The sequence below is a fragment of the Mus caroli genome, chromosome 1 (assembly GCF_900094665.2).
Source record: "Mus caroli chromosome 1, CAROLI_EIJ_v1.1, whole genome shotgun sequence".
NCBI lineage: Eukaryota > Metazoa > Chordata > Mammalia > Rodentia > Muridae > Mus > Mus caroli.
In genome coordinates this window covers 84,918,976-84,945,611 of record NC_034570.1, presented here as the reverse complement: position 1 = coordinate 84,945,611, position 26,636 = coordinate 84,918,976, and the positions used below count along the sequence as shown (strand labels likewise).

The 26,636-nt window shown below is 45.7% G+C and overlaps 2 protein-coding genes across 2 annotated transcripts; both read left to right on the top strand.

Annotated features, from left to right (window-relative positions):
- The first annotated feature begins 6,820 nt into the window (after positions 1-6,820).
- Positions 6,821-7,759, top strand: LOC110295594 (olfactory receptor 6B2-like). The gene has a single exon (XM_021164073.1). It carries the CDS (start codon positions 6,821-6,823, stop codon positions 7,757-7,759), a length of 939 nt encoding a protein of 312 aa, XP_021019732.1.
- Positions 7,760-21,386: 13,627 nt separating this feature from the next.
- Positions 21,387-22,325, top strand: LOC110301540 (olfactory receptor 6B2-like). The gene has a single exon (XM_021172041.1). It carries the CDS (start codon positions 21,387-21,389, stop codon positions 22,323-22,325), a length of 939 nt encoding a protein of 312 aa, XP_021027700.1.
- Positions 22,326-26,636: the final 4,311 nt, after the last annotated feature.

The following is a 26,636-nucleotide window of genomic DNA, read 5'->3' as shown; positions in this document are numbered from 1 at the left end:
CACCTGTGCTCAGATAGCTCTTTCCCATTCATACAGTCCAGGACTAAAGACTAGGGAATAGATCTGCCCATTTTTAGTGTGGCTAACCTCATTGAACAATGAACAATGAATAATCAACATAGTCCCTCCAACAGCATGTACAGAGGTTAAATATTCCCTCACAGGTGTAGCTGGAGGTCTGTCCCCAGACATTCTAGTTCCCATCAAGTTGATGATCAATAATAAACATCATATTATCAAAATCAATCTACAGATTCAATACAATGCCAATTAAAATTCCAATAACATTCTTCACAGAGATAGACAGAAATCTTTAAATTCATATGGAAAAACTAAAGGCTTTGGATAGCCAAAGCAATTCTGAGCAATAAGAATGGTGCTGGATGATTGGCACCATCAATTTCAAGTTATACAACAAGCCTTAGTAACAAAAGCAGGATGACACTGCCACATGAACAGACACACAAAGCCATGGAGCAGAACAGAGGACCCAGATGTCACCATGCACAGCCACAACCATCTGGGTTTTGTTGTTGTTGTCTGTTTGTTTGTTTGTTTGTTTGTTTTTGTTTTTGTTTTTGACAAAGATGCCAAAAGTACACCCTGGGAAAAAGACATCTTCAACAAATGGTGCTGGAGAAACTCGACATTTACATGTAGAAGAATGAGTTTTGGCCTGGCAGTGGTGGTGCATGCCTTTAATCCTAGCACTTGGGAGGCAGGGGCAGGTGGATTTCTGAGTTTGAGGCCAACCTGATCTACAGAGTGAGCTCCAGGACAACCAGGGTTACACAGAGAGATGTTGTCTCAAAACCCACCACCCCAAAAAAAGAAGAATGAGGTTTGATCTCTGTAGCACACCCTTCACAAGAATTAACTCCAAATGAATGAAAGATCTTAACCTAAGACCCCCAAATCTGAAACTGTTAGACGGGGAAAACAAGTGAAGTGTAAGTATAGCCCAGGATTTCTCAACAGGACTCCATTTTATCAAGGAATAAAGGCAACTGACCAATAGGGCCTGGTGAAATTAAAGTATCTATAGAGCAAAGGAAACAACTGAGAGGACAGACAGCCTGCAGGATGCAAGGAAATCTGCCAGCTACACATCTCACAGAGAACTGATGTCTAGATGTCTAGGTATACAAGGAACTAAAAATAACCTAAACAAGAAATCAAAAAACCCAATCAGTAAATGAGTTAATGACATAAACAAATAGTCCTCAAAAAATTACACATGGCAATAAGCATATGAAAATTGTTCAAAGTCAGCAACTATGAAGAAATGCAAGAAGTGAGACTCAAGATGCTTTTCCCTCAGACCTCCTTTTACTAGGCCTTTTTTGGGGGTTGTCCCCACTATGAGGAAGAGACTCCCTGCTTAGGAAATCTTATCTCCTGATGCCTTCAGAAAGCAGCTCAGAGATGTGTCTCTTGATTAAATACAGATCCCACCAGGTTCACAATCATGGTTTACTGTAAGAATGGGATTTGGGATATATGCAATATAAACAGTACACTGTCACTGTAGTTAGCTGGACATTACCCAACACATGTCCTTGCCATATCTCTTAAATCTATAAATGGTAACTCATTTAGGGGAAAAGGCTGTTTCAATTGTAACCTGTTAACTAACTCATATCACAAGTTCATTGTGGTTTACCAGGGCACCTTCCAATGCAACGACAAGATACAAGCAGTTTTGACACACAAAGAGGAAGAGTTGACAAGGCTACCACAGGCCCAGGGGGCAGGAGCCCCCAAAGCTGAGAGACTAAGAAAGAGATTAATAATCCAGAAGTATACAGACACTGAAGGAAGTGAGGTAAAGAGGGCTGGAAATGTGGAAAAATTATCCACAGCTTGATCATAACCCTCCATAGAGGCCTCAAGTTACTTGATGTGGGGGAAAGAGTGGAGACAAATGAGAGACCAAGAGAACTGAGGTACAAGAAATGAGTCCTGAGAGTAGAAGGCCTTGTGGGTGCATCAGATACGCCCCTGCCAGTGAGGTCCTGAGGGGTCTGGACATGAGTCAAGATCTGCTGGATTATCCAGTACCTCTGATGCTTCACAGTTTCTGAGGCATCAGGAGAGTCACCTCCATGTTCACCCCTTCTTCTCCCACCTGGCTACTGCACTCGTGCCTGGGTTCCTGCTGTGGACCAGCCTGACTCTCAACACAAACTCCTGTATAACTGTCAAGCCCAGGGAACCTCAAGACAGTGCTTCTCCAGTGAGATGTGCAGCAGCCTTCCAACCAGGCAAGTGGAAAGGAAGCCAAGACACTCCACAAGTTGACAGGCATTGGCAGGAGCAGGGGTAGCCTGCCCCAGAGGCCTTGATCCAGCTCATTATCAGTATGGGCAGCTTCATCTGCTACAAGGGGGTAATTGGGCCCTAGAGACATAGGACTCAGGCAAAAAAAAAAAAAAAAAAAACCATATTGTTCCTTCCTACATTTGAGGAGTCCACATCCCAAGACTCTGTCTGAGGCTCATCTGTTCACTGTGGCCAGCCTGGGAGTCACCATCCAGGAAGAGGTGCCTCCTTGTTCCCAAAGTGAAAAGTGAGAAGTGAGGCTGCCAGAGACCCAGGTAAGATAAGTGCTTCTCATATCAGACTCACAACTNTGATTTTAGAGTATATTGNATAANATGCATTATAGAAAAGCTACCTGTCCAGTGTGGCTGAAACCCCATCATACATGTCCACGTTGAGACTGGGGCAGGATCANNTCCAGAGCTGCAGNACCCAGCAAGNAGGTTCACAGTGCTACAGCAAAGGGGCTTGCATCTTGTAAGTGCTATGCAGAGTGGTCATCTTCGGGCACTGCAATGAGTGTATATTGATGCCTATGTGGTGTTAGCATGGATTGGTGCTGTGTTGAGTATGGATCTGTGAGAACTGTGCTGAGTGCATATTTGGAGGTGCATGCTGAATGCATAGTTTAGGGTACTGTACTATGTCCTACCATCGAGACTGACACAGGCTTAGTTAGCATCCTTATTTCACTGACAGGACCAGAATACATTGGCCCCCCACCATGTCTAGATCCTTGTCCTTCTGGTTCTATCAGATATGGGAGTAGCCTCTGAGCACATGACTACAGACCTACAGTGATAAGGACTCAGAAAACTCCTATTCTTCACACATCTTCCTTTCTCCTCTTTGTTTCTTTTACTGACCTGGGCTGCAACTTTGGCCAGGTCAAGGGCATTCTGTCTGAGGCACATGGCAGACCTGGCATGTGATGAGAGAATTCCTCTTCAGAACTCATGTGGCCTCTCAGACTCCATAGGAACCATGAAATCCAGCCTGAAAATGCAATCACCTGTGTCATGACCCACCTCTCTCCTCAGGATCACAACCTGGGACTATAACCTGGGGCTTCCAACATAGGCAGCTACTCTCTCAAAACTAGGGGGACCTGGAGTTCAAAGTCCAGTGTGGACCTGGGGCAGGAAAGGACATGGAAATTAAGAAGAGAGAGCTACACAAAGTGGATGCAGCTGTGAGCAGGGTGCCTGGGCCCAGCCCACACTCTGACAGCCATTAGCATTGTGGAAGGTAAACAAAAGAGCCACACACTTCCAATAGTCCATAATGATTCTAAAAGAGAGAGTTTTTTTTTTGAAAGTACACACAAAGATGACCAAGATCCTAGTGAAATGAAAATTCAGCTCAGAAGGGGCTCAACTTCCAGATCAGGATTTTATCAATGCCATCAATACATTACTAATTATCACACACACAGTGATGGACAGCTGCATCCTAATAGCAAGCCCTCTGTGGATATGTAGTCTTGGATGGGACATGAGACACAGCACACCTAGGCAAACCTAGTCTATAGGACAGTCCTGATGGCACTCCTGTGAGATTCATATGTGTGTTTCAAAGCCCTCTGTGGCCACTTGTTTAGGAAGAAACAAAGTCACACACTAGACTGTGTCAAGGACCAGATGTTTAGATCGCAATGGCAGTGGCTGTTACTGAACTGACTTAGTGAAGACAGCTCGATAACCTAGAGAAGTCAAAACACGCAGTAGCATTTTACAGCAGGAACGGCTGCCTTACTAGCATCCTAAACCTCCCCAAATTTAAAACTGTATCTGAGAAACTCATTTCTAGAAGTTTCCTTTTCTGCTCAGAACATTCATGTGAACTCCAGGCTAGTAAAAGAGGCCATCCACATGGTGATAATGTAGCCCCAAAACACACCATCCCTCCCCAAGCAGACAGAGCTCCTGGACATGGGGCAGACATAGAAGCATCCACTGTTCTTTCCCTCAATGACAAGCATCCTAGGTAGGCCAAATGCCCAGGATTACCTGTGTCCTTGTCCACGTCTCAAGATCAATGAGGACTTAAGCTGTCTCTTCCAGCAAGAGCGATTAATTCCCTTACAATTAGAAGGACCAGAAGTCCAAAATCAAAGTACAAAAAGACTCAAAATCAACGGCCATCTCCTCTCCTGACCGTCTTCTCTTTTTGAGAAGGCTCTCACAACCTCTTCCAACCGCTGAGGATTTCTCAATCCTATGGCTTTGGGACTTGGGTCTTCACACAAACATCTCTTCATGTTCTTTACTGTCTTTCACGAGGACATGTCATTTTACTTGGGGCCCACCATGAAAGAAGCTGGAAGTTTGTGATATCTGACTCACCTTGTAAATGGATAAATGCTAGAACTAGCCACCAGTGAGGAGACTCTAGCCATCAATGACGAGACTCCATCCATCTGGATGGCCCTGAAAATCTATGACTCTGGGGGGTTCCCACAGCACAGGATTCCTAGGAGTTGCTACCACTTTTCTGTACGCCTTGATGCCTTCATCTACAGGGTGCCAAGGTGTTCACAAAACTCTGATCTATGCGAACCACAGTACTACAGTTGGAGCACCCTGAAAACAGCTGCTCTCAGTGCGTCTTTGCCCCCGCCCTTTGCCAGGAAAGCACAGTCCTGGTCCAGTGGACACCCTCTACTCTACTTTAAGAACTTGGTGGCCATCTCACTGTCGGCGTGGTGATGGTGAACTGGGCTGCATGGCTTGGCAGATACGGAGTGAGGTTCCAGGAGTAATTTATCAAGAAGATGTGGGACATGAGCTGAGCAGGCAGTTGCCAGCTGATCCCTAGTTGGAGGGGCTACAGCTTCCCAACCGGCCCACCTTGCTGGATGGGTCTCTGGGAGAGTGGGCAATCTCTATAGAGCCTTCCCTAACGCCTATTTAGTTTGGGAACAGTCAGACCTTATGTTGAAACTCACTGCCCAACCTGCAAGAAACTTGCAGGCCTGCACCTGTCGGTGTTCATTTGGCTGCCTCTAACACTGGGCCCACTGGAAAGCATGTCCACTCCAGCCAGTCTTGGACTGTGTCCTCTCTTGGTCTCAGAGCACTGAGCTCTCTCTGTCTATGCCTAAAGCCCCTGTAGAATTCCACCAGCACTTCTCTCCCCTACTCTCTGGTACCCTCCTTAGGAATCCAAGAGGTGAGTCACTTCACAAATGGCAACATTCATCCCTGACTTTCATTCATGTTCCCTTTGCTAATTTTTTCATTCACACCTGCCAGCTCTTCCCCATAGATGCTGTTTAAAATCAGGGCACATTGATCATCACAGACTCTGCATCCACTCTAGTTTTCATCATCACAACCAGGATTAATCCTGTGAGTTACCTTGATTCTCATCCACACAACCAGCAATGGGAAGAGCCAAGACCAGGAGATGGCACCAGCACTTGTCACATAGGACCTCAGGGGTACCCCATTCCATGGTTCCCACAACTGCATCCTTACTTGGACTCATTTCATCCAATGCTCTTGGATGCACCCAGCTGTTGAACCTCCATACATAGGGTAATACAGCCCCTCTCTCTCTCCAGCTTTCTACTCAGAATTCAATCATGATCTTGGAGAGAATCATTCATCTATTATGTGGCCAACCTTCCCCACTGTGACTTCAGGTATTGCCCTACACCTGCTCTGGCCTCAGTTTCTACAAGTTCAAAGTAAGCTTGCTTTCCAGCTACCACTTTAGTCTGAGGCCAAGGGAGGTAGTGATGCTATTATCAATAGGTGGAATGTGTGGGTTCCCTCCTCTGTGTGTGTGTGTGTGTGTGTGTGTGTGTGTGTGTGTGTATGCATGCATGCCTGTGTGTGTTCATGCTAATATGGGTGTGGGATGGGGAAGCAACTAATGACTCTAGCTAGGCAACTTTGGAGACTTCACTCAATCCCAACAACCCCTAGACCATTGCACTCATGCATTCTAGGAGGTGGAACATGATCCCAGCTGTAATCACCTTAAAGGAAGTAGATAAGCTACTAACAAACTAAATAGGCTAGAAGGCCATGGCCTCAGCAACACTCACTCACAGTTCCAGAGTAGGTTCATGGACTATTATTTTTTAACTTCTTAAGAATTGAGTTGAAACTCCTCTGTACCCTCTTTTGGATCCAAGGTATGAGGAATGGTACCATCAAGAGGGTAGGTTAAGAGACATGCACCCTCTACATCTAGCACTCCAGGATGAGACCACATGGGCAATAGAGACACTGTACACCCTGAACATCTATCCTCAGCACTTCCTCTCCTCTACTTCCCCTCTTCATTGTGCACCTAAACAAACTCTTCAAGTGCACACATCTTTCCAGTTTAAGACTTGGCAGAAGAAAGAGTTCCTTTCCCTGCTACTCACAGGAACCAGGAATTCTGTCTGTCTTCCAGCTGACATTACAAGCTGGCTCCCCGTTCTCCCTTCAGCTGATACTTGACTCTTCCTATTGGCCTCTTGATCTTTTGCAGGTACACAGGGATGAGGGGGGAGAACATCACCAAGGTCAGCACCTTCATCCTGCTGGGCTTCCCCACAGCCCCTGAGCTGCAATACCTGCTCTTCCTCCTCTTCCTGCTCGCCTACTTTTTTGTGCTGGTGGAGAACCTAACCATCATCCTCACTGTCTGGAGCAGTGCCTCCCTCCACAGACCCATGTACTACTTCCTGGGCTCCTTATCTTTCCTAGAGATCTGGTATGTGTCAGACATCATCCCCAAGATGCTGGACGGCTTCCTCCTGCAGAGGAAAAGCATCTCTTTTGCTGGCTGCATGACTCAGCTCTATTTTTTCATCTCCCTGGTGGGTACAGAGTGTGTACTCTTGTCTTCCATGGCCTATGACCGCTATGTGGCCATCTGCCACCCCCTGCGCTACCAAGTCATCATGACCACAGGGCTGTGTGTCCAGCTTGTTGCCTTCTCTTTTGCAAGTGCCTTCACAGTCTCTTTGATTAAGGTCTACTTTATCTCCAGCGCCACCTTCTGTGGCTCCAATGTCTTGAACCACTTCTTCTGTGACATCTCCCCCATCCTCAAGCTGGCCTGCACTGACTTCTCTACTGCAGAGCTGGTGGACTTCATCCTGGCCTTCATCATTCTGGTGTTCCCACTCCTGGCCACCATTCTCTCCTATGGCTACATCACCCTGGCTGTGCTGCGTATCCCTTCAGCCACAGGCCGGTGGAGAGCCTTCTCCACCTGTGCCTCCCACCTCACTGTGGTCACCTTCTTCTACATGGCCATGCTTTTTATATATGTGCGACCCCAGGCCATTGATACCCGGAGCTCCAACAAGCTCATCTCTGCTGTGTACACCGTCCTCACGCCCATCCTAAACCCCTTGATTTATTGCCTAAGGAACAAAGAATTTAAGGATGCTCTGAAAAGAACCCTGGGATTGGGTCACACTCTATCGTAGGATAGTATATGTTCTAGAATCTAACTTGTGGTGGAAAAGGTCTCTTGTATAGTACCTAATGTTCTTTAAAATTCTTTTGCTAAAATCTAGTGCTATTACAGAGCCAGCTAACATAATGAGTCTTCATCCAAATATGTTTCTGACATTGTTATATAAAATATGTGTAATCTTTGGTACCTAGCTCCTAGGTAGATTCTAGTCACACGCCCTGCTCCCTGAGACCCACTTTGTTTGTTTCTAGTGCCAGGGGGTAACTTGGGTGTTTGGAAGTCTTTGTGAATGTGGTCGTGAAGTACTTACATTTCCATGTTCTGATTATGCCCAGCTTCATGTGCTTGGACCTCCCTGCCTTTGCATGTAGCAATGATTCATGTGTGCTTGCTCAGTAGCATTCATGTATGCATCAGCATGCAGTTCTGTGCTTCGCCATGGGCTGACAGTATTATGGATACTGTCTGGGATGTGTAAATGCTACTATATAAAATCCAGGTAGTATTTTCTTTTTATTTTACTGACACCCATGCAGTTCATAAGCTACACAGAACTGTATCTGGGCTAGAAACAGGAACCTGATGAAACACGTGGGATGTGCATGTGACCAGGTTTAGCAGAAACATCAAAACTGTTTTCCAAACTTTATATATCAGTTTTTCTCCCATTAGCAGTGCAACAGAAGGTCAATGGTTCTGTATCCTGTCCAAACCTAACGTTGCTCATGTGTTTCAATTTGGCCTTTCTTCTGGGCTCCAAATCTATGTTTTCCAAATGTACCATTGTTCTCATTTCTTTCCTTGTTGCTGTGATAAAATACTTTGAGGGGAAAAAGGATTTATTTGGCTCATAATTCCAGGTCACTATCCATCATTGCCAGGAAGACAGTGTGGTGGGAACATGAAGCAGCTGGCCACACCCACTGTCAAGATCAGAGGGAGAAAAATGCACGTATGTTTGTATTCATCTTTTTTTTTCATTTTTTTATACTTTAGGATCTAAACCTAAGGAATGGTGTCACTTACTTTTAGGCTGGGTCTTCCCACATCAATTAACACAATCACCACAATCCCCACAGACAGGACTACAACCCAGCCTGATCTAGACAACTCCCTTTCGGGTCATTCACCATTGTGTCAGGTTGAACTAACCTAGATGAACTACATTCATCAAGGGTGTCAGTTCACAGCTTACATCTGTTAGCGGGTAGACATATGAAACACTGATGTCTCCCCGGAATGAAGGGTGTCACAAACCTAACATTGCTTAGGAGCTATGCTAGTACATTGGGAGCAGTCACCTCGCAGTTGTCCTGTAACCAGGATGACCTTTTCATAGGGTTGAACCTGTGGGGAACAGCTGTGGCGGTAGTCCCTAGATGGTACCCAGGACTGCAGCCAAGTCTTATGACTTGCACCTGACGTCCTCATACACCTGAAAATAAGCCATGTCCATTGTGAGAGCTGTGCAGGCGCACCATGACGTAAGATCAGGCCATTTGAAGAAGGCCAATGAACTGAGATCATGAAGACTGGGCTGATAGGGCGTGGTTGTGGGGTTATATAAGGGATTGCATTTGGGGGCTAGAGATAGATTCCTGCTTTGAGATTCCTGCTTGCATGTTGAAAGGTTCCTGAATAAACTGCTTTGAGAAGAACGCTGTGTCATTGCTCTTTTCTGCTGGTCAGAGACAGAAGTGGACAAATGGTGGCCCGTAAGGGGACCCTTCTCTTCGTTTAGAACTCATTGCAGTCAGGGATGCTAGCTGGTAAGGTTCCTGGTTTTGGGACGAATTAAGTTCTCAGAGAGAGACTATAAGGTTCCCAGTTTTGGGACAAGTTAAGTTCTTGGATTGAGACTATAAGGTTCCCTTTTGGGGACAAGTTGCACCAAGCATGGGGACTTGAGATTTGCAGAGGAACAGGGGATTTTACCAAAAGGGGTTTTGTCAGTCTGGATGTTAGTGAGAAATTGTATAGAAGATAGAGAAAGATTTGGCGTAGAACTCCAGAGAGGTAATGAGGTGTTGAATCAGATAAGAGAGGAGCGCTCTCAATTGTTTTGGGTGAGAGGGTCTGTTTGTGTGTTTCCTGAGGATCATTGATAGCTGCCCTGGGTCCCGGAGCAGTTTACCAGAGTAGTCCAAAATGAGCAGAGTGGGGACGGCGTGGATGTTCCTGGTGTTGAGGATACTTCCCGTGGTGATGACTGAAGATCCACGTTGGGGAATCTTATCTGTGTTTCCCAAACCCATGACGCATTCGGCACAAGTGTTCCCTTGATTTTTCACCATCTAATGCTTCCCTGCAGTTACCCTTTTTACCATGGGATGGGGAAATAGCGCCTGTGCAGGATCTGATGCAGCTTCAGTTGAGGGGATTGTTGAGCTTTCAAATGATTAATGGTAGTTGCACAGATCTTTCTCCTCTGAGTATGCTAGTGGGAGGGGCATGGGGTAATGAAAGTTTTTTTTGGAATGGGTCTAGTGTGTTTGAAACCTCTGTATCTCAACTTGCTGGAGGGCGCAATGCTTTCTTTAAGGCTACGCCTGTTTGTGGCCTCCTTTTGTGTTTATTGTTTATAATGGTAGTTATGAGAATAATGTTGTTAATTGTAGTAGTGATATTTGTTATTATAGTATGTGCTGGAATGCATCTAAATATCATTTAGCTGTTGTGACTAGAATGCCTCGCTTTGTACCTTGGCCTGTCCAAGCTCCTTCTGCTATGACTTTTAGACCTAAAAGGGATTTTTGGCATTACTGTGGCCATTGTCACTGCTCCACTACAGCCATGGCTATGGCCATATCCCTTACCTCTGTGGATCAAACTGCTGTGGCTGTGAATAATTTATCCGCGGGTGTTGCAGATCTACAGCTGTCTCCCGCTTGAAAGAGTGGGCTGAAATTGGTGGACTTGCCCTGTGTCTGATATTAATCAGCATCCTGGCCTTTTGGTGCATTTGCCGTATAACCCAACCCTTGATGATACAGGCTTTTGCAGCGGTGGAGACAGGACAGTCTCCTCAAGTGTGGCTTGGCATGCTAGAGTAGTCAATGATGGGTAAGGCTCCCTGGGAGTGTCACAAACCTAAGACAGGGATCAAACCAAAGCTGTTTGTCTCCCAATGATGGGTAAGGGGCATTGTCTCAGGGGAAAACCGAATACAGGCATTCTCTCTGCCAAAAAAGAAAAAAGGGGGAGATGTGGGGAGCGGGTGTGGTGGTAGTCCCAAGATGGCACCTGGGACTGCAGCCAAGTCTTATGACTTGCACCTGACTTCCTCATATACCCAAAAATAAGCCACATCCATCGTGAGAGTGCAGGTACACCATGATGCAGGCACACCACATCCATGGTGCAGGCATGTCGCGTCTGCTCTCGACCAGCAAGAACAACACGACCACCAGTCCTTCTAACAGCAGTTTATTCAGCAAGCTTCAGTCTTCATCTTTCTTCTCTCTCTTCATCTATATCCCCCCTGAACCCTGGGCCTCTCACTCTTATATACTCTCAGTTCCCATCCACTCACAGCAGGCCACTCACCTCACCAGGTACGCAGCTTCAGCTAATCAGGGCAGCAGGGGCATATCTCCACCAAAATGGATTCGCCAGTATCCTGGTAAACCTGCACAGATCTCACGATGGTTGTGACTTATATTCAGGTGAGGAAGTCAGGTCCAAGTCATAAGACTTAGCTGCAGTCCCTGGCGCCTTCTTGGTACTGCTGCCACACCCGCAGTTTCTCCCTTTTTTCTTTTTTTTTTCTTTTTTGGCAGAGAGAATGTCTGTAGATTGCCCCCTGCAGCAATACCCCTTACCCATCCTTGGGAGACAAACAGCATTGGTTTGATCCCTGTCTTAGGTTGGTGACATGCCCAGGGAGTCTTATCACTGACTACTTCTCTATCATGCCAAGCCACACCTGGGGAGATTGTCCTGTTTGCATGTGGCAGGTGCATCAAAAGGCCAGAATGCTGATTAATCTATGGCCAGATCTTGATTGCTGCAAACAAGCCTCATGGGTGAAGGTAGAGGTCTGATTCCCAGTGTGCAAGCATAGGGGCCCTACACAAAACCATCCCTTGGGCTCATCACCCAGAGAGGTTTTGGCCAGCTCCTGTGTCATTTTTCCTGGGGGAAGGAAACTAGGACACTGAACCTTCATGCAATCAGACGTGCCTTCCACAGGATGCCAACAGCAAGCTATCCTCTGTGCAGTGCTTAGCCTCGCAACCCATGACATAACGCAGCATTATTTCTTTAGAATGGCAAACCAAATCTGAGGAGATTGTCCCACCTCCACTTCGGCAAAAGCCTACGCTACCATGGCGAAAGTGCGGGCCTGCACACGCTGCACCTGACACATGCGCCAAACACACAACACACACACACTATTACAAGCATACATCCCAGGGCTCCCATAAGCCCTGAGGCAAGGGATAGACAGTTTGTAAACAAAGTAACTTGAACAGGCAAAGGTGCAAAGCAAGGCATCCTAGTCACAACAGCCAAATGATATAACGAATATCACTACTATAATTAACATTATTCTTATAAACAATAAACACAAAAGGAGATCACATACAAACAGGCATAGTCAGAAAAGAAACATTCCTTCATCCAGCAAATTGAAATACAGAAGTTTCAAACACATTAGAACCATTCCAATAAAATTTGCATTACCCCAGGCCCCTCCCGCCACCTGGCTTAAGGGGGAAAGATCAGTGCAACTACCATTCACCCCACATAACAATCATACATATAAGGGGCACTGCCCAAGGTGGAAGGGAATCAGGAACACTCCTATAAAAAGGAAGGGGGGCCCATCCAGGTTGGGAGGGTATAGTGCCATTGCCCTTGGATATACTGGCAGGCCACACCCCTCAAATCCAGGTAGCATTAGCTTTAGTAGATACAGCTGAACACAATCACTCATCTGTGAAATATTTTGAATCATCTGAAAACACAACAATCCCTTTAGCTGAAGCAGCATAGAAAAAAGGCAATTGTAGTGAAGCATTAGATGTAAAGAATTGAGGAAACACTTGAATGCGTCAATGGCATGGGTTTCAGGAACACAGAGCTCTTCAGTTCTCACTAGCGGGAGCATTCCCAGCCACAGGAACATCCATGTCCTCATAGCTCCGCTTGCCTTGAATTGCTCTGGTCAGCCGTTCTGGGACCCACAGCTGTTGGTGATCCTGGGGAAACACACAAACAGACCCTCTCTCCCAAACCAATTGAGAGCGCTCCTCTCTTACCTGATTCAGTGCCTCATTGTCTCTCTGGAGTTCTGTAACACCGTCAACACCGGTGGACAATGATTTCCACACCCTTATGGCAATCTGATTCACCTGCTCAAACACCTGCACTGGATATCCTGTCTGTTGTTGTGCAAAGCGACCTTGGCCAAGCAGCATATCCCTATCCCATGCTGGATTTCCTGCAGCAACGTTAGCCACTGCCTGTTCATTTGTAAATTCAATAAGGAAGGCTTTCCAATCTAAATACTGCCCAGGTGAAAGGCATGCCTTTACCAAGCCTGCCCAATGCGTCATGCAGTGTCTATTCAAGGCCTCTACTTGAGCCACAATATAGGAGGCAGTTAAGCCGTGCATCCGCACGGACTCAGCCAAATTCCTGATTACTTTGAAATCTAGAGGCTCATGATATCTCTGCCCTGCTTGGTCGGTGAAAATAGGACATCCCAGCAAGGAGAATCTACCCTCTCTCCAAACCTCCGGACAGAAGGTCCGTCTATACGCGGCTGCCAAGGAGGCATAGGGAGGGGGCGCAGAAGCCAATTCGCCTTCCTCCTCCACCTCGGCTCTTTTGTCCTTTCTGTCCACCTGATAACACTGTGTCTCCTTTCTTCTTTTTTCTTTTTAAGCCCTTCTCTTCTTCCGACATTCTCTCTTGTTGCTCCGTAAGGATTTTCTGACCTGTCTTGACTGCCTGACAATTCAAACAGTAACAGAGTCCATAAATCAGAACAAACAAGACCAAAATTATCAGACCTACCCACAAAGGGTCAATGGGAGAAAAAAGCATAACTACACAGCGAGGATCTATTGATCACTACACTGAGGTTATCATAGTTCCTTAACTCGTCCCAAAACCGTGAACCTTAATTTGTCCCAAAACCGTGAACCTTAACTTGTCCCCATGGTTTCACTTTTACTTTGTGCCTGCTTCCTGGAAACTTTATATTTGCCTCTATTTTATCTGAGGTCCTTCCCAAAACTCCTGGGTTACTTTGTGCCTGCTTCCTGGCAACTTTATATTTGCCTCTGTTTTATCCGAGGTCCTTCCCAAACTCCTGGGGTCGCAAATTTCACTTACTGTGAACTTACCCTGCTGCAAACACTGACTGCTGAAAGTTCTGAACTCTTTGGTGGGGGAGTCGGTTCTCCGTATGGGCCACCATTTGTCGCGTCCGCTCTCGACCAGCAAGAACGACACGACCACCAGTCCTTCTAACAGCAGTTTATTCAGCAAGCTTCAGTCTTCATCTTTCTTCTCTCTCTTCATCTATATCCCCCCTGAACCCTGGGCCTCTCACTCTTATATACTCTCAGTTCCCATCCACTCACAGCAGGCCACTCACCTCACCAGGTACGCAGCTTCAGCTAATCAGGGCAGCAGGGGCATATCTCCACCAAAATGGATTCGCCAGTATCCTGGTACACCTGCGCAGCTCTCACGATGGTTGTGGCTTATATTCAGGTGAGGAAGTCAGGTGCAAGTCATAAGACTTAGCTGCAGTCCCTGGCGCCTTCTTGGGACTGCTGCCACACCCGCTCCTCACACAGTCACACCATGATGCAAGATCAGGCCATTTGACAAAGGCCAATGAACTGAGATTATGCGGACTGGGCTGATGGGGTGTGGTTTAGGGGTTATATAAGGGATTGCGATTGGGGGCTAGAGATAGATTCCTGCAGAGAGATTCCTGCTTGCATGTTGAAAGGTTCCTGAATAAACTGCTTTGAGAAGAATGCTGTGTTGTTGCTCTTTTCTGCTGGTTGGTGACAGAAGCGACATGGACCTTTAACAAGAAATCTTCCAGAGCTCAGGAATGACCAGCCATTGAGCCCTCTGTGAGGCCATGCTTACACATCCCTTCAGATGCCAACTTTGTTTTTAAGCAAATCAGCAGCCCGGGTGCTGCTTGTTAAGTAGATGGTTCTTTCTGAGGAGGCTTGGACCAGAGTGTGGGAAGCACCGGGGTTACCTCTTACCAATGTCGGCACTGGCAGATGCAGCACACAACCTGCCTTGATGTTGACTGACACATGTGAGCTTCACCTTCATGGTGGCAACATGACATGGAGACAAAGGAACGGAGGTTGCCACTTGGGGTTGTATTGAAGGCAGTCCCACTGTATCTGAGAAGTTCTCCATTTCCCTCATGGGTCCACAGTGTGTCTACTCCACAACTGTGAGTGTGTAAGGGCTTTGGCTGAGTTTTTCCTGAACCCTATGATGTCTGTAGCACAGGAAGCTCCAGGGCTGGGCTGGCTCTAATCCTGAAACACTTTCTCTTGCTGGGGCTAGAGCATCTAGTCTGCCTGACAGCCTCCTTCTGAGTCTTTAACATTGAATGCACTGGGGACATGAGGCTGAGGACTGTCCACTATACTATCTCAGAAAGCAAAACCATGAGCCTCCACTTCTGATCCCACACTTGCTGATCTGATGGCTTCTCTATCATCAGGCAGCGGTAAGAGGCAGGGTCCCCTTGGCTGCTGTGGCTCGGATGAAGACTTCTCAGACACTTTCCACTTGTGGGTTTCTTTCTGTGTGAGAAATTTTGCACAGCCTTTGAAACATAAGTACATAAATTGGGTATATAAATCAAGTATTTGTTGATATAAAATATACATAGATGTATTTTAAAACAATTCTTAATATAGAAGAATCTCCCCTTATATTAAAGACACAGACAGATTCACATATTTAACTACATGGATGTGCTTGCTTATTTTTACACAAGGAATGTAATCTTTTTTGTTTTGCTTTGTTTTTGTTTTTGTTTTTGTTTTTGAGACAGGTTTTCTCTGAATAGTCCTGGCTGTCCTGGAACTCACTATACCAGGTTGGCCTCAAACTTAGAAATCCACCTGCCTCTGCCTCCCAAATGCTGGGATCAAAGGCGTGTGCCACCACCACCTGGCAAGGAATATAATCTTGACACTGAATACTTGTCACTGACGGACACAAAGAATCTTCAACTTCTTCACCTGATAAATATCTTGATTTTGTAATTGTCAATGCTGTGAATGCAGCTTCATATAAATATGTAGCATGCAATGACAGAAGTATATTTAGGACCCTGCTAGAAATTGTTGGAGATTCCTGGTCTCAAGACAAAATCAATTCAACACTTTTTTCATGAAACTCAAGTCAGTGACTCAAACAGCAGTTTTATAAATCAAGCATTCTAGTGCACTCATCTGATTGCTAGATGCTGAAAAATGGCAGTAGGAATACCTGGAAAGGCTTTATTAAAACATTAAACTTCTAAAGGAGAAGACAGATGTGCTCTTACAGTGCAAACACTGCAGCTCATGACACGCAGTGGTATGGACTCTGAGTCAGGACGTTTCAGGCTAAGTTCTTGGGTATTGTGTGACACCAGGGCTTACATAATACATAGTATTCATGGTGTATTCAGGAAGACTGTAGTGAGGTTGCATGACACAACAAAGGAGAGCAGAGTCAGCCACCTTGCCTTCATTAGCTCTTTGTCAAATGTGTTCAGAAACCATTTAGTATTGCTAAATCTTTCATGACCCCATGCTTAGCTGCAGAAGTTTGTCCCAGCTAGAATTTAGGAGAGGATGGGAGAATTCTGCAGGATAGTAGGCTAGCTACTGAGAAATACTGGGTATAGTATAGCGTTCAGCAGCCAGATGTCCAAGAGGGTAGGGAGACAAAGAAAGGCTCCATGGGCTCCTCTGGCTTGAGGGCTAAAGGGCAGGGGCAGCATCAGAGGCAGCCTGCCTCAGAGGCCTGGATCCAACTCATTACCAGTATGGGAAGCTTCATCAGCTGCAAGGGAGTAATTGGGCCCTGGAGACACTGGGCTCAAGCTAAAAAGCCATACATGTTCTTTCCTCACTTGGGGATCCCATGTCCTGATAGCCTGTCTAAGACTCATCTGGTCACTGTGGCCAGTCTCAGAGTCACCAGCCAGGAAGAGGCCCCTCTTCATTCCCAAAGTCTGTCCAAGTGAAGCTTCCAGAGACCCAGGTAGGATGAGTATTTCTCAAGCCAGGATGAACTCACAGGGTAATTTTAGAGTATGTGGTATAGTGTGCATCATAGAAGAGCTACATGTGTAGCATGAGTGAAACCCCATCATACATGTCCATATTGAGGCTGGGCCCTGAGGATTCACCTCCACAGTTACAGCACCTATCGTGAAGGCTCACAGTGCTACGGCAAAGGACCATTTGTAGCATCTGTGAGTGTGATGCAGAGTGCTCATCTGCAGGTACTGCAATGTGGATGGGTACTATGTGACTATGCACCCCTGAGTACTGTACTGAATGTGTATGGGTGGGTCAGTGCTTAGTCTGGTGAGTGTATGTTCAGGACTTCTGTGCTAGGTGTATAATGATGAGTCCTCTGTTGAGTAAGCATGGGTGGGAGCCGAGTTGAATATGGATCTGTGAGAACTGTACTGAGTGCATAGTGTCCAGGACCAAATGTTGAGATTGCAATGACAAAGGCCATTATTGAGTTAGCTTAAAGAGACATGGGCTGGATGACATCATGGAGGTCATTGTAAGTGCTGCCGAGGTCAGTTTTCAGCCTTGAGCCACACTAGTAGTGTTTTATAGTAGGAAATTACTACCTTGAGACAGCCTACAGCTATCACAAGTTTGGGTTCTTACAGGAAACTCACCCTTGATGGCAAGAATCCCTATCCCAACTGCAGATCTGTCCTGTGCCATGTCTTTTCTAGATGTTTCTTTCCCATCCCTTCCTATGAATTCCAAGCTTGTTGAACCAACCTTACAGACAGCCATGAAGCTACCCAATAAACACTCACAGCGCGTACACACACACACACACACACACACACACACACCAGGCAGAGCTCCTAGACACAGGTAGCCACAGGACCCTCTCTTATACTTCTATTATTGCTATGACCTGGGTAGGCTAAGTAACTGAGTTCACCTGTCTCTTCTTTTCCTCTCTTCTTGCTGACAGTACCCAAGGCTATTGCCACTGGGGACCAGAATCCATAGCTTAAAACAGCAGACATTTGCTCTTTGAAAATTTGGGGGATCAGAGGTTCAAAATCAAAATGTGGCCAGATTGCTCTCCTGCCTGACCTCTGGGGAGAACCCTCTCTGCCTCTTCTTAGGTCGGGTCCTCAGGCCCGTGGCTGCATGGTTTCAACATCTGCCTGAGTGTCCATGTGGCCATCCTGTCTCAGATGTCTAGTCTTTGCTGTCTTATAAAGTCATTGTCATTGAAGTGAAGGTCCATTATCAAGGAGGTCAGAAATTTGTGAAATCTGAGTCTTCCTTGTGACCATCATGTGTATGCTATGACATTCAACAGGAAGGAAAGGACTCCTTCTGTACTCAGGGCCTGAGATCCCCTCATTGCGGGGGTCTAATGACACCACCTTCCTAGGAGTCACTGCCCTTTCCCAGCAAGCATAGAACCACTGTTGTCAGCCAGACATCCAAGTGTTCACATGATGCTTTCTGTTTTTTGCAAACCAGAATCATGGTGCCTTAGGAAGCACCCTAAAAACTGCTTCTCCAGACTTACTTTATCCATAGACTATAAATCTGCAGCCAGGAAACGAAAGGATGGACCATCCAGAGATTGCCCCACCTGGGGGTCCATCCTATAATCAGCCACCAAACACAGACACTATTGCATACNCCAGCCATATTTTGCTGAAAGGACCCTGATATAGCTGTCTCTTGTGAGGCTATGCCAGTGCCTGGCAAACACAGAAGTGGATGCTATTGGATGGAACACAGGGCCCCCAATGGAGGAGCTAGAGAAAGTACCCAAGGTGTCTGCAACCCTATAGGTGGAACAACAATATGAACTAACCAGTACCCCCAGAGCTCATGTCTCTAGCTGCATATATAGCAGAAGATGGCCTAGTCAGCCATCAATGGGAAGAAAGGCCCCTAGGTCTTGCAAACTTTATATGCCCCAGTACAGGGGAAAGCCAGGGCCAAAAAGTGGGAGTGGGTGGGTAGAGGAGCAGGGAGGGGGGAAGGTATAGGGGACTTTTGGGATAGCATTTGAAATGTAAATGAAGAAAATACCTAATAAAAAATTGGAAAAAAAATCTGCAGCCGGCTGGCCATCAGCACTGACATAGCTTCAGCAGCCTGAGCAAATGCCCATCATTCTAGTCTGCCTTCAGATTTGGTCAAGCAGTGCACCTAGATGCAGTGGATCTGTATGACTGGACAGATGTGCAAGCCTTACTGCGAGGTGCCAGGGGTCATTCATGGACAAGTACAAAGGAGAGACATGAAGCCTGAGCTGAGCAAGTGTAGCTATCAATGGGTGGTAGTGGAAGAAGCTGGAGGGCAGACCCAGTCACTGGCCCAGAGGTCAGCAGACACAGCAGCATAGGAAAGCTACCAGCCAGCAGTTAGGGGGATGTGACTACATCAGTGTGTGAGAGTAGCTCTATGATCGATCAGTCTACACAGTCAGTCTTCCAACATAGAGGTGGTGTGTGTTTTGGGTGTTAGTAGGAAACAGGTCTGTGCCTGTGTTCACTGCCATTCTGGTACCTACAAGAACTATCTGTGGCTATGGAAGCCAGTCCTGGGCCCAGATCCATCCACCTGAAAGAGCAGTGGCCTTGGCACTGGTTCCTCCATTATTGAGAGCCAGTAGGTGTTTGTTGCTCCATAACCCCATGTCTAGATTCCATTGTTGGAGGGGCCATTGCTCCTGACTTCCCTCCTACCTGCCAGTTCTTCAGGATCCTGAGTAGCCTCTAGAGCCTCCTTCTGCATCCTGTTTGGTTTTGGGTCAGCTTGGTTGCCTGGTATCTAGACCTTATACCAGAGCTTACTGCCTGAGCTATAGGAATCTCAGAGGCTTGTGCCATGTGTGTTCATTGTCACCCTGAGTTCAGTCTGCTTTGGAACCCTTGTCCAACTCTATCAGTGCTTCTGAGACCTGGGCCTGATCTCTGTTCCCATGAGTGGAATAGCTTCTGCAGGTGGCAATGCTAAGCCCTAGCTTTCTCGTGTTTCCCTTGTTTGGAGCTGCAATGGGCCAGCGTTTACTGCATGGGTCCCCAGCTGCACCTTGGATCACTATCCCCACAGCTTGGTCCTGACCTGTCCTGACTCCATCCAATGTTTCTGGTAACATCGTGAGCCCTCCCTGCCGGAGTCTCAATGGGGTGCTGTTCTACCCAGTCTCCCTCTCCAGCTTTCTGATCTGTGTGCTTCAGAACTGCAGCTGTTGCCCAGAAGAATATTGGGGGGTGTTTGTTTGTTTGTTTGTTTGTTTTTATCTGCTGAGAGACTAACTCTTCCCCCAAAGTGCTTCCAGGAACGTTCCTAGACCTCCTTTGGCCTCAGTTTCCCTATGTTCAAATTTAGCCGACTCCCTGCCCCATGTTCAAATTAAGCCAGCTCCTGAGCTGCTGCTCCACTCCAGTCTGTCTCCAGGAAAGGCAGTGGTGTCGTTATAAACCTGTGGAGCAGTGCTTCCCAACCTTCCTAACACTGCCACCCTTTAACGCAGCTCCTCACATTGTGGTGACCCCCAACCATACAATCATCCGGTTGCTACTTCGTAATTGTAATTCTGCCACTGTTATGAATTGTAATGTAGGCATCTGATATGTGACCCACAGGTTGAGTACCACTGTGGTAAAATGTCAGGATGTGGGAGCAGATGTGCATTCCTGCTGAGGTGGGGTAGGGAGGAGGTGGTCACACAGTCAAGGGGCCTTGGAGTCCTCACTGAGTCACCGCAACCTCCTAGGCTGCCATACTCACATCTCCAGAGAACCAGAAGCACAGTCCTCTCTATACTCTTTCTTGTAGACTAAGGAGCAAAGCCCTGTCTATATTCACCTCTACAGGAGGGCACACCCAGCCCTGTCTATACCAGCTTTCTTTCTCCATGGTAAACGTTTATGATACAAAAGCACAGCAGAACAAACACTACTTTGGCACCTCTGATTCAAAGGAAAATATAAAATAAGTATTATCATGTTTGCCATGATTGAACAGGGGGTCGGTGCTGGTAGTGGCTGGAAAAAAACAAGCATGCCCTTCCTAGAATATAAACCCTACCCAGCAAAACAACAAAGAAACCCATTTCCGAGCCCAGCTACTCGCCTAGTGAGCCACTGTAGGTTTCCTATGTCTTAAATATCTATCTTCAACAGTTCCCCTTGTCTGTCCCCTCTTCAGTAGACACCCAAACACAAGTGCACAGGTCTTTCCAGTTTAAGACCTAACAGAATAAATTCCTGTCCTTGCTGCTCACAAGAATCAGGAATGCTGTCTGTCTTCCAGCTGACATTACAAGCTGGCTCCCTGTTCTCCCATCAGCTGATGCTTGGCCCTTCTGATATTGGCCTCTTGATCTTTTGCAGTTGCACAGGGATGAGGGGGGAGAACATCACCAAGGTCAGCACCTTCATCCTGCTGGGCTTCCCCACAGCCCCTGAGCTGCAGTACCTGCTCTTCCTCCTCTTCCTGCTCGCCTACCTCTTTGTGCTGGTGGAGAACCTGGCCATCATCCTCACTGTCTGGAGCAGTGCCTCCCTCCACAGACCCATGTACTACTTCCTGGGCTCCTTATCTTTCTTAGAGATCTGGTATGTGTCAGACATCATCCCCAAGATGCTGGACGGCTTTCTCTTGCAGAGGAAACGCATCTCTTTTGCTGGCTGCATGACTCAGCTCTACTTCTTCAGCTCCCTGGTGTGTACAGAGTGTGTACTCCTGGCTTCCATGGCCTATGACCGCTATGTGGCCATCTGCCACCCCCTGCGCTACCAAGTCATCATGACCACAGGGCTGTGTGTCCAGCTTGTGGCCTTCTCTTTTGCTAGTGGCTTCACTATCTCTGTGATTAAGGTCTACTTTATCTCCAGCGCCACCTTCTGTGGCTCCAATGTCTTGAACCACTTCTTCTGTGACATCTCCCCCATCCTCAAGCTGGCCTGCACTGACTTCTCTACTGCAGAGCTGGTGGACTTCATCCTGGCCTTCATCATTCTGGTGTTCCCACTCCTGGCCACCATTCTCTCCTATGGCCACATCACCCTGGCTGTGCTGCGCATCCCTTCAGCCACAGGCCGGTGGAGAGCCTTCTCCACCTGTGCCTCCCACCTCACTGTGGTCACCTTCTTCTACATGGCCATGATCTTCATGTATGTGCGACCCCAGGCCATTGATACCCGGAGCTCCAACAAGCTCATCTCTGCTGTGTACACCGTCCTCACGCCCATGATGAATCCTTTGATCTACTGTCTGAGGAATACTGAATTTAAGGATGCTGTGAGAAGAACTTTGGGATTGGGAAATACTCCCCAGTAGATATCTCTACTGTCGGTAGAGATATCCGTAGTATTCTCAACAGTAATTCAAGTAAAACCTCTTATACCACCCAAATCTATTTAACATTTTAACGAAATTTAACAAACCTGTAAAACTACCTACAGTAATGAGCCTTCGTCCAAATGTGCTTTCTGAGTGTGGACTCAGGGAACCAGTTCCCAGGTAGATCATTGGAGTCCACTTAGAGTTTCATGTTCTGCTTTGGCTCAGCCATGTCTGGGTGTCTCCCTGTCTTTGCATGTAGCAATCCATGCATTATTTCTTGGTTATATTCACATGTACATCAGCATGCAGTTCTGTGCTTTGCTATTGGCTGACAGTATCATGGATACTCTCTAGGGTGTGTAATGCTGCTATATGGAATCCAGGTAGTATTTTTTTTCTAACTGCTATCTGTGCCGTTTGTTGAGTTACACAGAACTGTATCTAGGCTGGACCTAGCTATATATAAGGCTTATGTGTGTGTAACTACTGCAGCACAAGGTGTGTGTATTGCCAGGTTTAATGGAAACTACACAACTGTTTTTCAAATTGCATGTGCCAGTTTAGCTCCTGTTGGTGGTATAGGAGAATCCCAGTGGTCCCAAACCTTATGTTTCAATTCAGCCTTTCTTCTGGGCTCCAAAGGTATCTCACCCTGACTTAAATCTGCATTTTCCAAATGCAAATGGTTTTCTGCTGACATCAATAGAGTCTCTCCCTGTCCATTTGGATATAAACTCTCTGATGAACATCTTCTGCCCGTGTTCATATGGGGTCTCTTTACACAGAGGTTTCTTACATTGTCTGATTCTGAGTCCCCTGTCAGGTCTGAGTCCTCTGATGCAAAGATCTTCCAATTAGTTAAATGTCATGTCCTCATGGGTCTTATAATGAAGAAAAGTTCTTTATTTTAATGTCTAATGTGTACATTTCACCTTAAAGAGATTTTCCATTTAGGAAACATTTGCCTCTGCTAAGCTCATGGAAATGTTCTCTTGTGACATTTGTCTTTTAAATCTATCTGAGATTGAACCCATTTTTCGGATGGGAAATTGTTCTAGAGATCACCCATTGTTTGGAAGATCACACTCTGCTCTAGGAAGTATCACCATTTCATAAATCAAATCACTGGACCCCCTCACCCAGCCAGCTCTTTTTGTCTACTCGTTGGGAACCAGATAGACCAGAGATTCAATCAGAGGCTCTCATGAAAGACCGAAGGGAACATTAGTCCTGTGTCCATGTCCAGGAGTGGACTTAGCAAGGCTGGTCTGCAAGGAGTGGACTTTAGCAAGCACTCAAGTGAGTGCCTTGAGGGAGTGGTTTCTCTTCTCCCTGGGCTGTGACTATCAGTCCTTAAGCAGCTGTGTCTGAGGATCCTATGTTCTCTTAACAACATGGTCTGATTTAGCTCTCTGATGACCTTGGCTAAATGTCCCCTGCAAATAGTATATATGATACTGTCTTAGTCATGGTTCCTATTCCTGCACAAACATCATGACCAAGAAACAGATTGGGGAGGAAAGGGTTGTCACTTACTGGCTTGCTTTCCCTGGGTTGCTCAGCTTGGTATATATATATATATATATATATATATATATATATATATATATATATAACCCAAGACTACCAGCCCAAGAATGGCACCACCTGCAATGGGCCCTCTCACCCTTGATCACTAATTGAGAAAATGCCTTACAGCTGGATCTCATGGAGGCATTTCCTCAAGGGAGGTTCCTTTCTCTATGATAACTCGTGCTTGTGTCAAGTTGACACACAAAACCAGCCAGTACGGATGCTACACTTAATAAACTTGCTTGGCATAAGTCATCATCTTATGTAAGACCTCTTGGTTCAAGCTTTTATTTTCTCTATCTTTTCTATTCTTATTCTCTCTTTCTCCCTCTTCCTTCCTTCCTTCGTCTCTCTGTGGTTCCCTCCATCCCTCCTGTTATCCCTCCTTCCTTCTTCCTCTCCTTCCCTCCCCCTGGCACCTCTCTCTCCAGACTCTTTCACTGAAGACAGACCTGGTTCATGCCAACCTGTCTCTTCCTGCACCAGCACTACAGGACTTTCTGGAATGTGGCCTTTCATGTACCATGAGGTCTGTTAGCATGTCTTCCATTCACCTGCTTCTAGTCTAGGTCGCCTTTTTTCTCCCAAGTCTTCCAGAAAGGAAGAGTTACACATCTTAAAATCTGCTTATCAACATCAACAAAAGAAAAGCTTGTGGGTACATATATGTGGGATTGTGTTGCATCTACAGATTAACTTGAAGACAAATTTTTTTAAGATTTATTTATTTTATTTATGTGAGTACACTGTAGCTGTCTTCAGACACACCAGAAGAGAGGGTAAGATATCATTGGTGGTGAGCCACCATGTGGTTGCTGGGAATTGAACTCAGGACCTCCAGAAGAACAGTCAGTGCTCTTAACCGCAGAGCCATCTCTCCAGCCCGAAGGCAAATGTTATATTCACAATTTTGAGATTTTTAACCAGAAAATAATGAGCATTTATCTTCTGGTTCCGTTTCAGTTTCTTAAAACTACCTTGTAGCTTTGCTTGGCAGTCCTTCTTTCCTGTGCTTCAATTTCTAAAAATTATAACACAAAAAGTATCTCTTAAGTTTACACTTTAAAATTCTGTTACTTTATTATATCACACTCAATATAGTTTCAAATTTTCTCCTAGTGATAATGGCAGATTAAGAGAAAGTTGCAAAGAAACATGCCAGGGAGTAGTCCCAAGTATCCCTGGCCTGGTCTTCCCACTAGTGTTGTCTTGCATCACTAAGGTACAGCTCAGTGGCAGGGCATTGACTCTGGCACACCCTGCTGCACTTGTTCAAGTTCCATCAGCTACACAGATTCATGTGTCACAGAATGTGCACAGTTGTGACAGTTGTGGACACAGTGTAGTCAGGGGAACAGAACATTTCCATCACTGGAAGATGTCTGGTGTTGCTGACTTGCACCCACATCTCATACTGTGTCCTCCAGAAGCACCTAACTGGTTCTTCCTGTAATTTTATTTCAACACACACTATAATACAAATGGAAGCACATCACTTGACTTTTGGAGTGTGCCAGCCACCATGCCCAACCCTGGACTATTTCAAACTGAATTTAAGAAAGCTGTTTATGTATTCTAGACTCTGGTCTGTTATCAAATATGTATTTTGTAAATATTTTCTCCACCTGCAGTTAGTCTTCTCAACCTCTTAATAATGTCTCTTCCAGAGCAGTAATTTCTGGGTTTGATAAGTCTAATTAACCTGTTTCTTTTCTTTTTTTTTTTTAATGATGCTTCTGATATCAAGTTAAAAATATTTCCCTACTCCTAGGCACAAAATGTTTCTCCTATTTTTTTTCCTAAAAGCTTTGTAGTTTTGCATATTACATTCAAATACAGGATCCATTTTGTGATGCTAAGCTTGGTTTTGCTGTTGTTGGAGGCTTTGTTGTTGTTTCTTGTGGTAAGGTTATTGAAGGTTCATCTGCTTCCCCACAGCTAGCCAATGGCTCTCGCACTGCCTACCATGGAACTGTGTTTACACCGTTGTAGAAACAGCTGAGAATATTTGTGCTGATTCATTTATGGATGAACAGCACAGCCCTCCTGACCACTCCATGTTCTTGCTTTGTATCAACATGTAATAAAGCTCATTAGCAGAAGAGTAACTCCTCTGACTTTATTCTTCTGTTTAAATTCATTGTGGCTATTCTAGCATCTTCACCTTTCTGCAACTTAATAGAGCTTGTCTCTGACCATTAAAACATCCTTGGAGGTTTTAGTTGGAACTCCATTAAACTTAGAAGATTTGACATTGCCTGTTTCTTCTTTTGATCTGTATCACAGATATATATCACATATCAGATATACACACACACACACACACACACACACACACACACACATATATATATATATATATATATATATATACATGTCTTCTTTGATTTCTTATATCAGTGTTTAAAGTGTTGCCTCCTACAGATATGTCATGTTTAAATGCAAGTATTACAAGTTTACTTAGGCCAAATATAAATTGAATTCCATCTGCTATTCATCTTTGACTTCTATGCTGTTAGCATACAGAATACTGTGTAATTCTCTCTCTCTCTCTCTCTCTCTCTCTCTCTCTCTCTCTCTGTGTTTCTCTTTTTTATTTTGTTTGTTTGTGTTTGCCTTTTGGATTGAATAACCTGGCTGAACTTGCTATTTATTCTAGAAGCTTTTTTTGGTCAACTCCTTTGAATTTTCTGAGTAAAAATAATATAATCTACAAATAATTGTATCTCTTTC

Coding starts and splice junctions, on each gene's coding strand:
- LOC110295594 (XM_021164073.1), top strand. CDS start 6,821: ATGAGGGGGGAGAACATCACCAAGGTCAGCACCTTCATCCTGCTGGGC.
- LOC110301540 (XM_021172041.1), top strand. CDS start 21,387: ATGAGGGGGGAGAACATCACCAAGGTCAGCACCTTCATCCTGCTGGGC.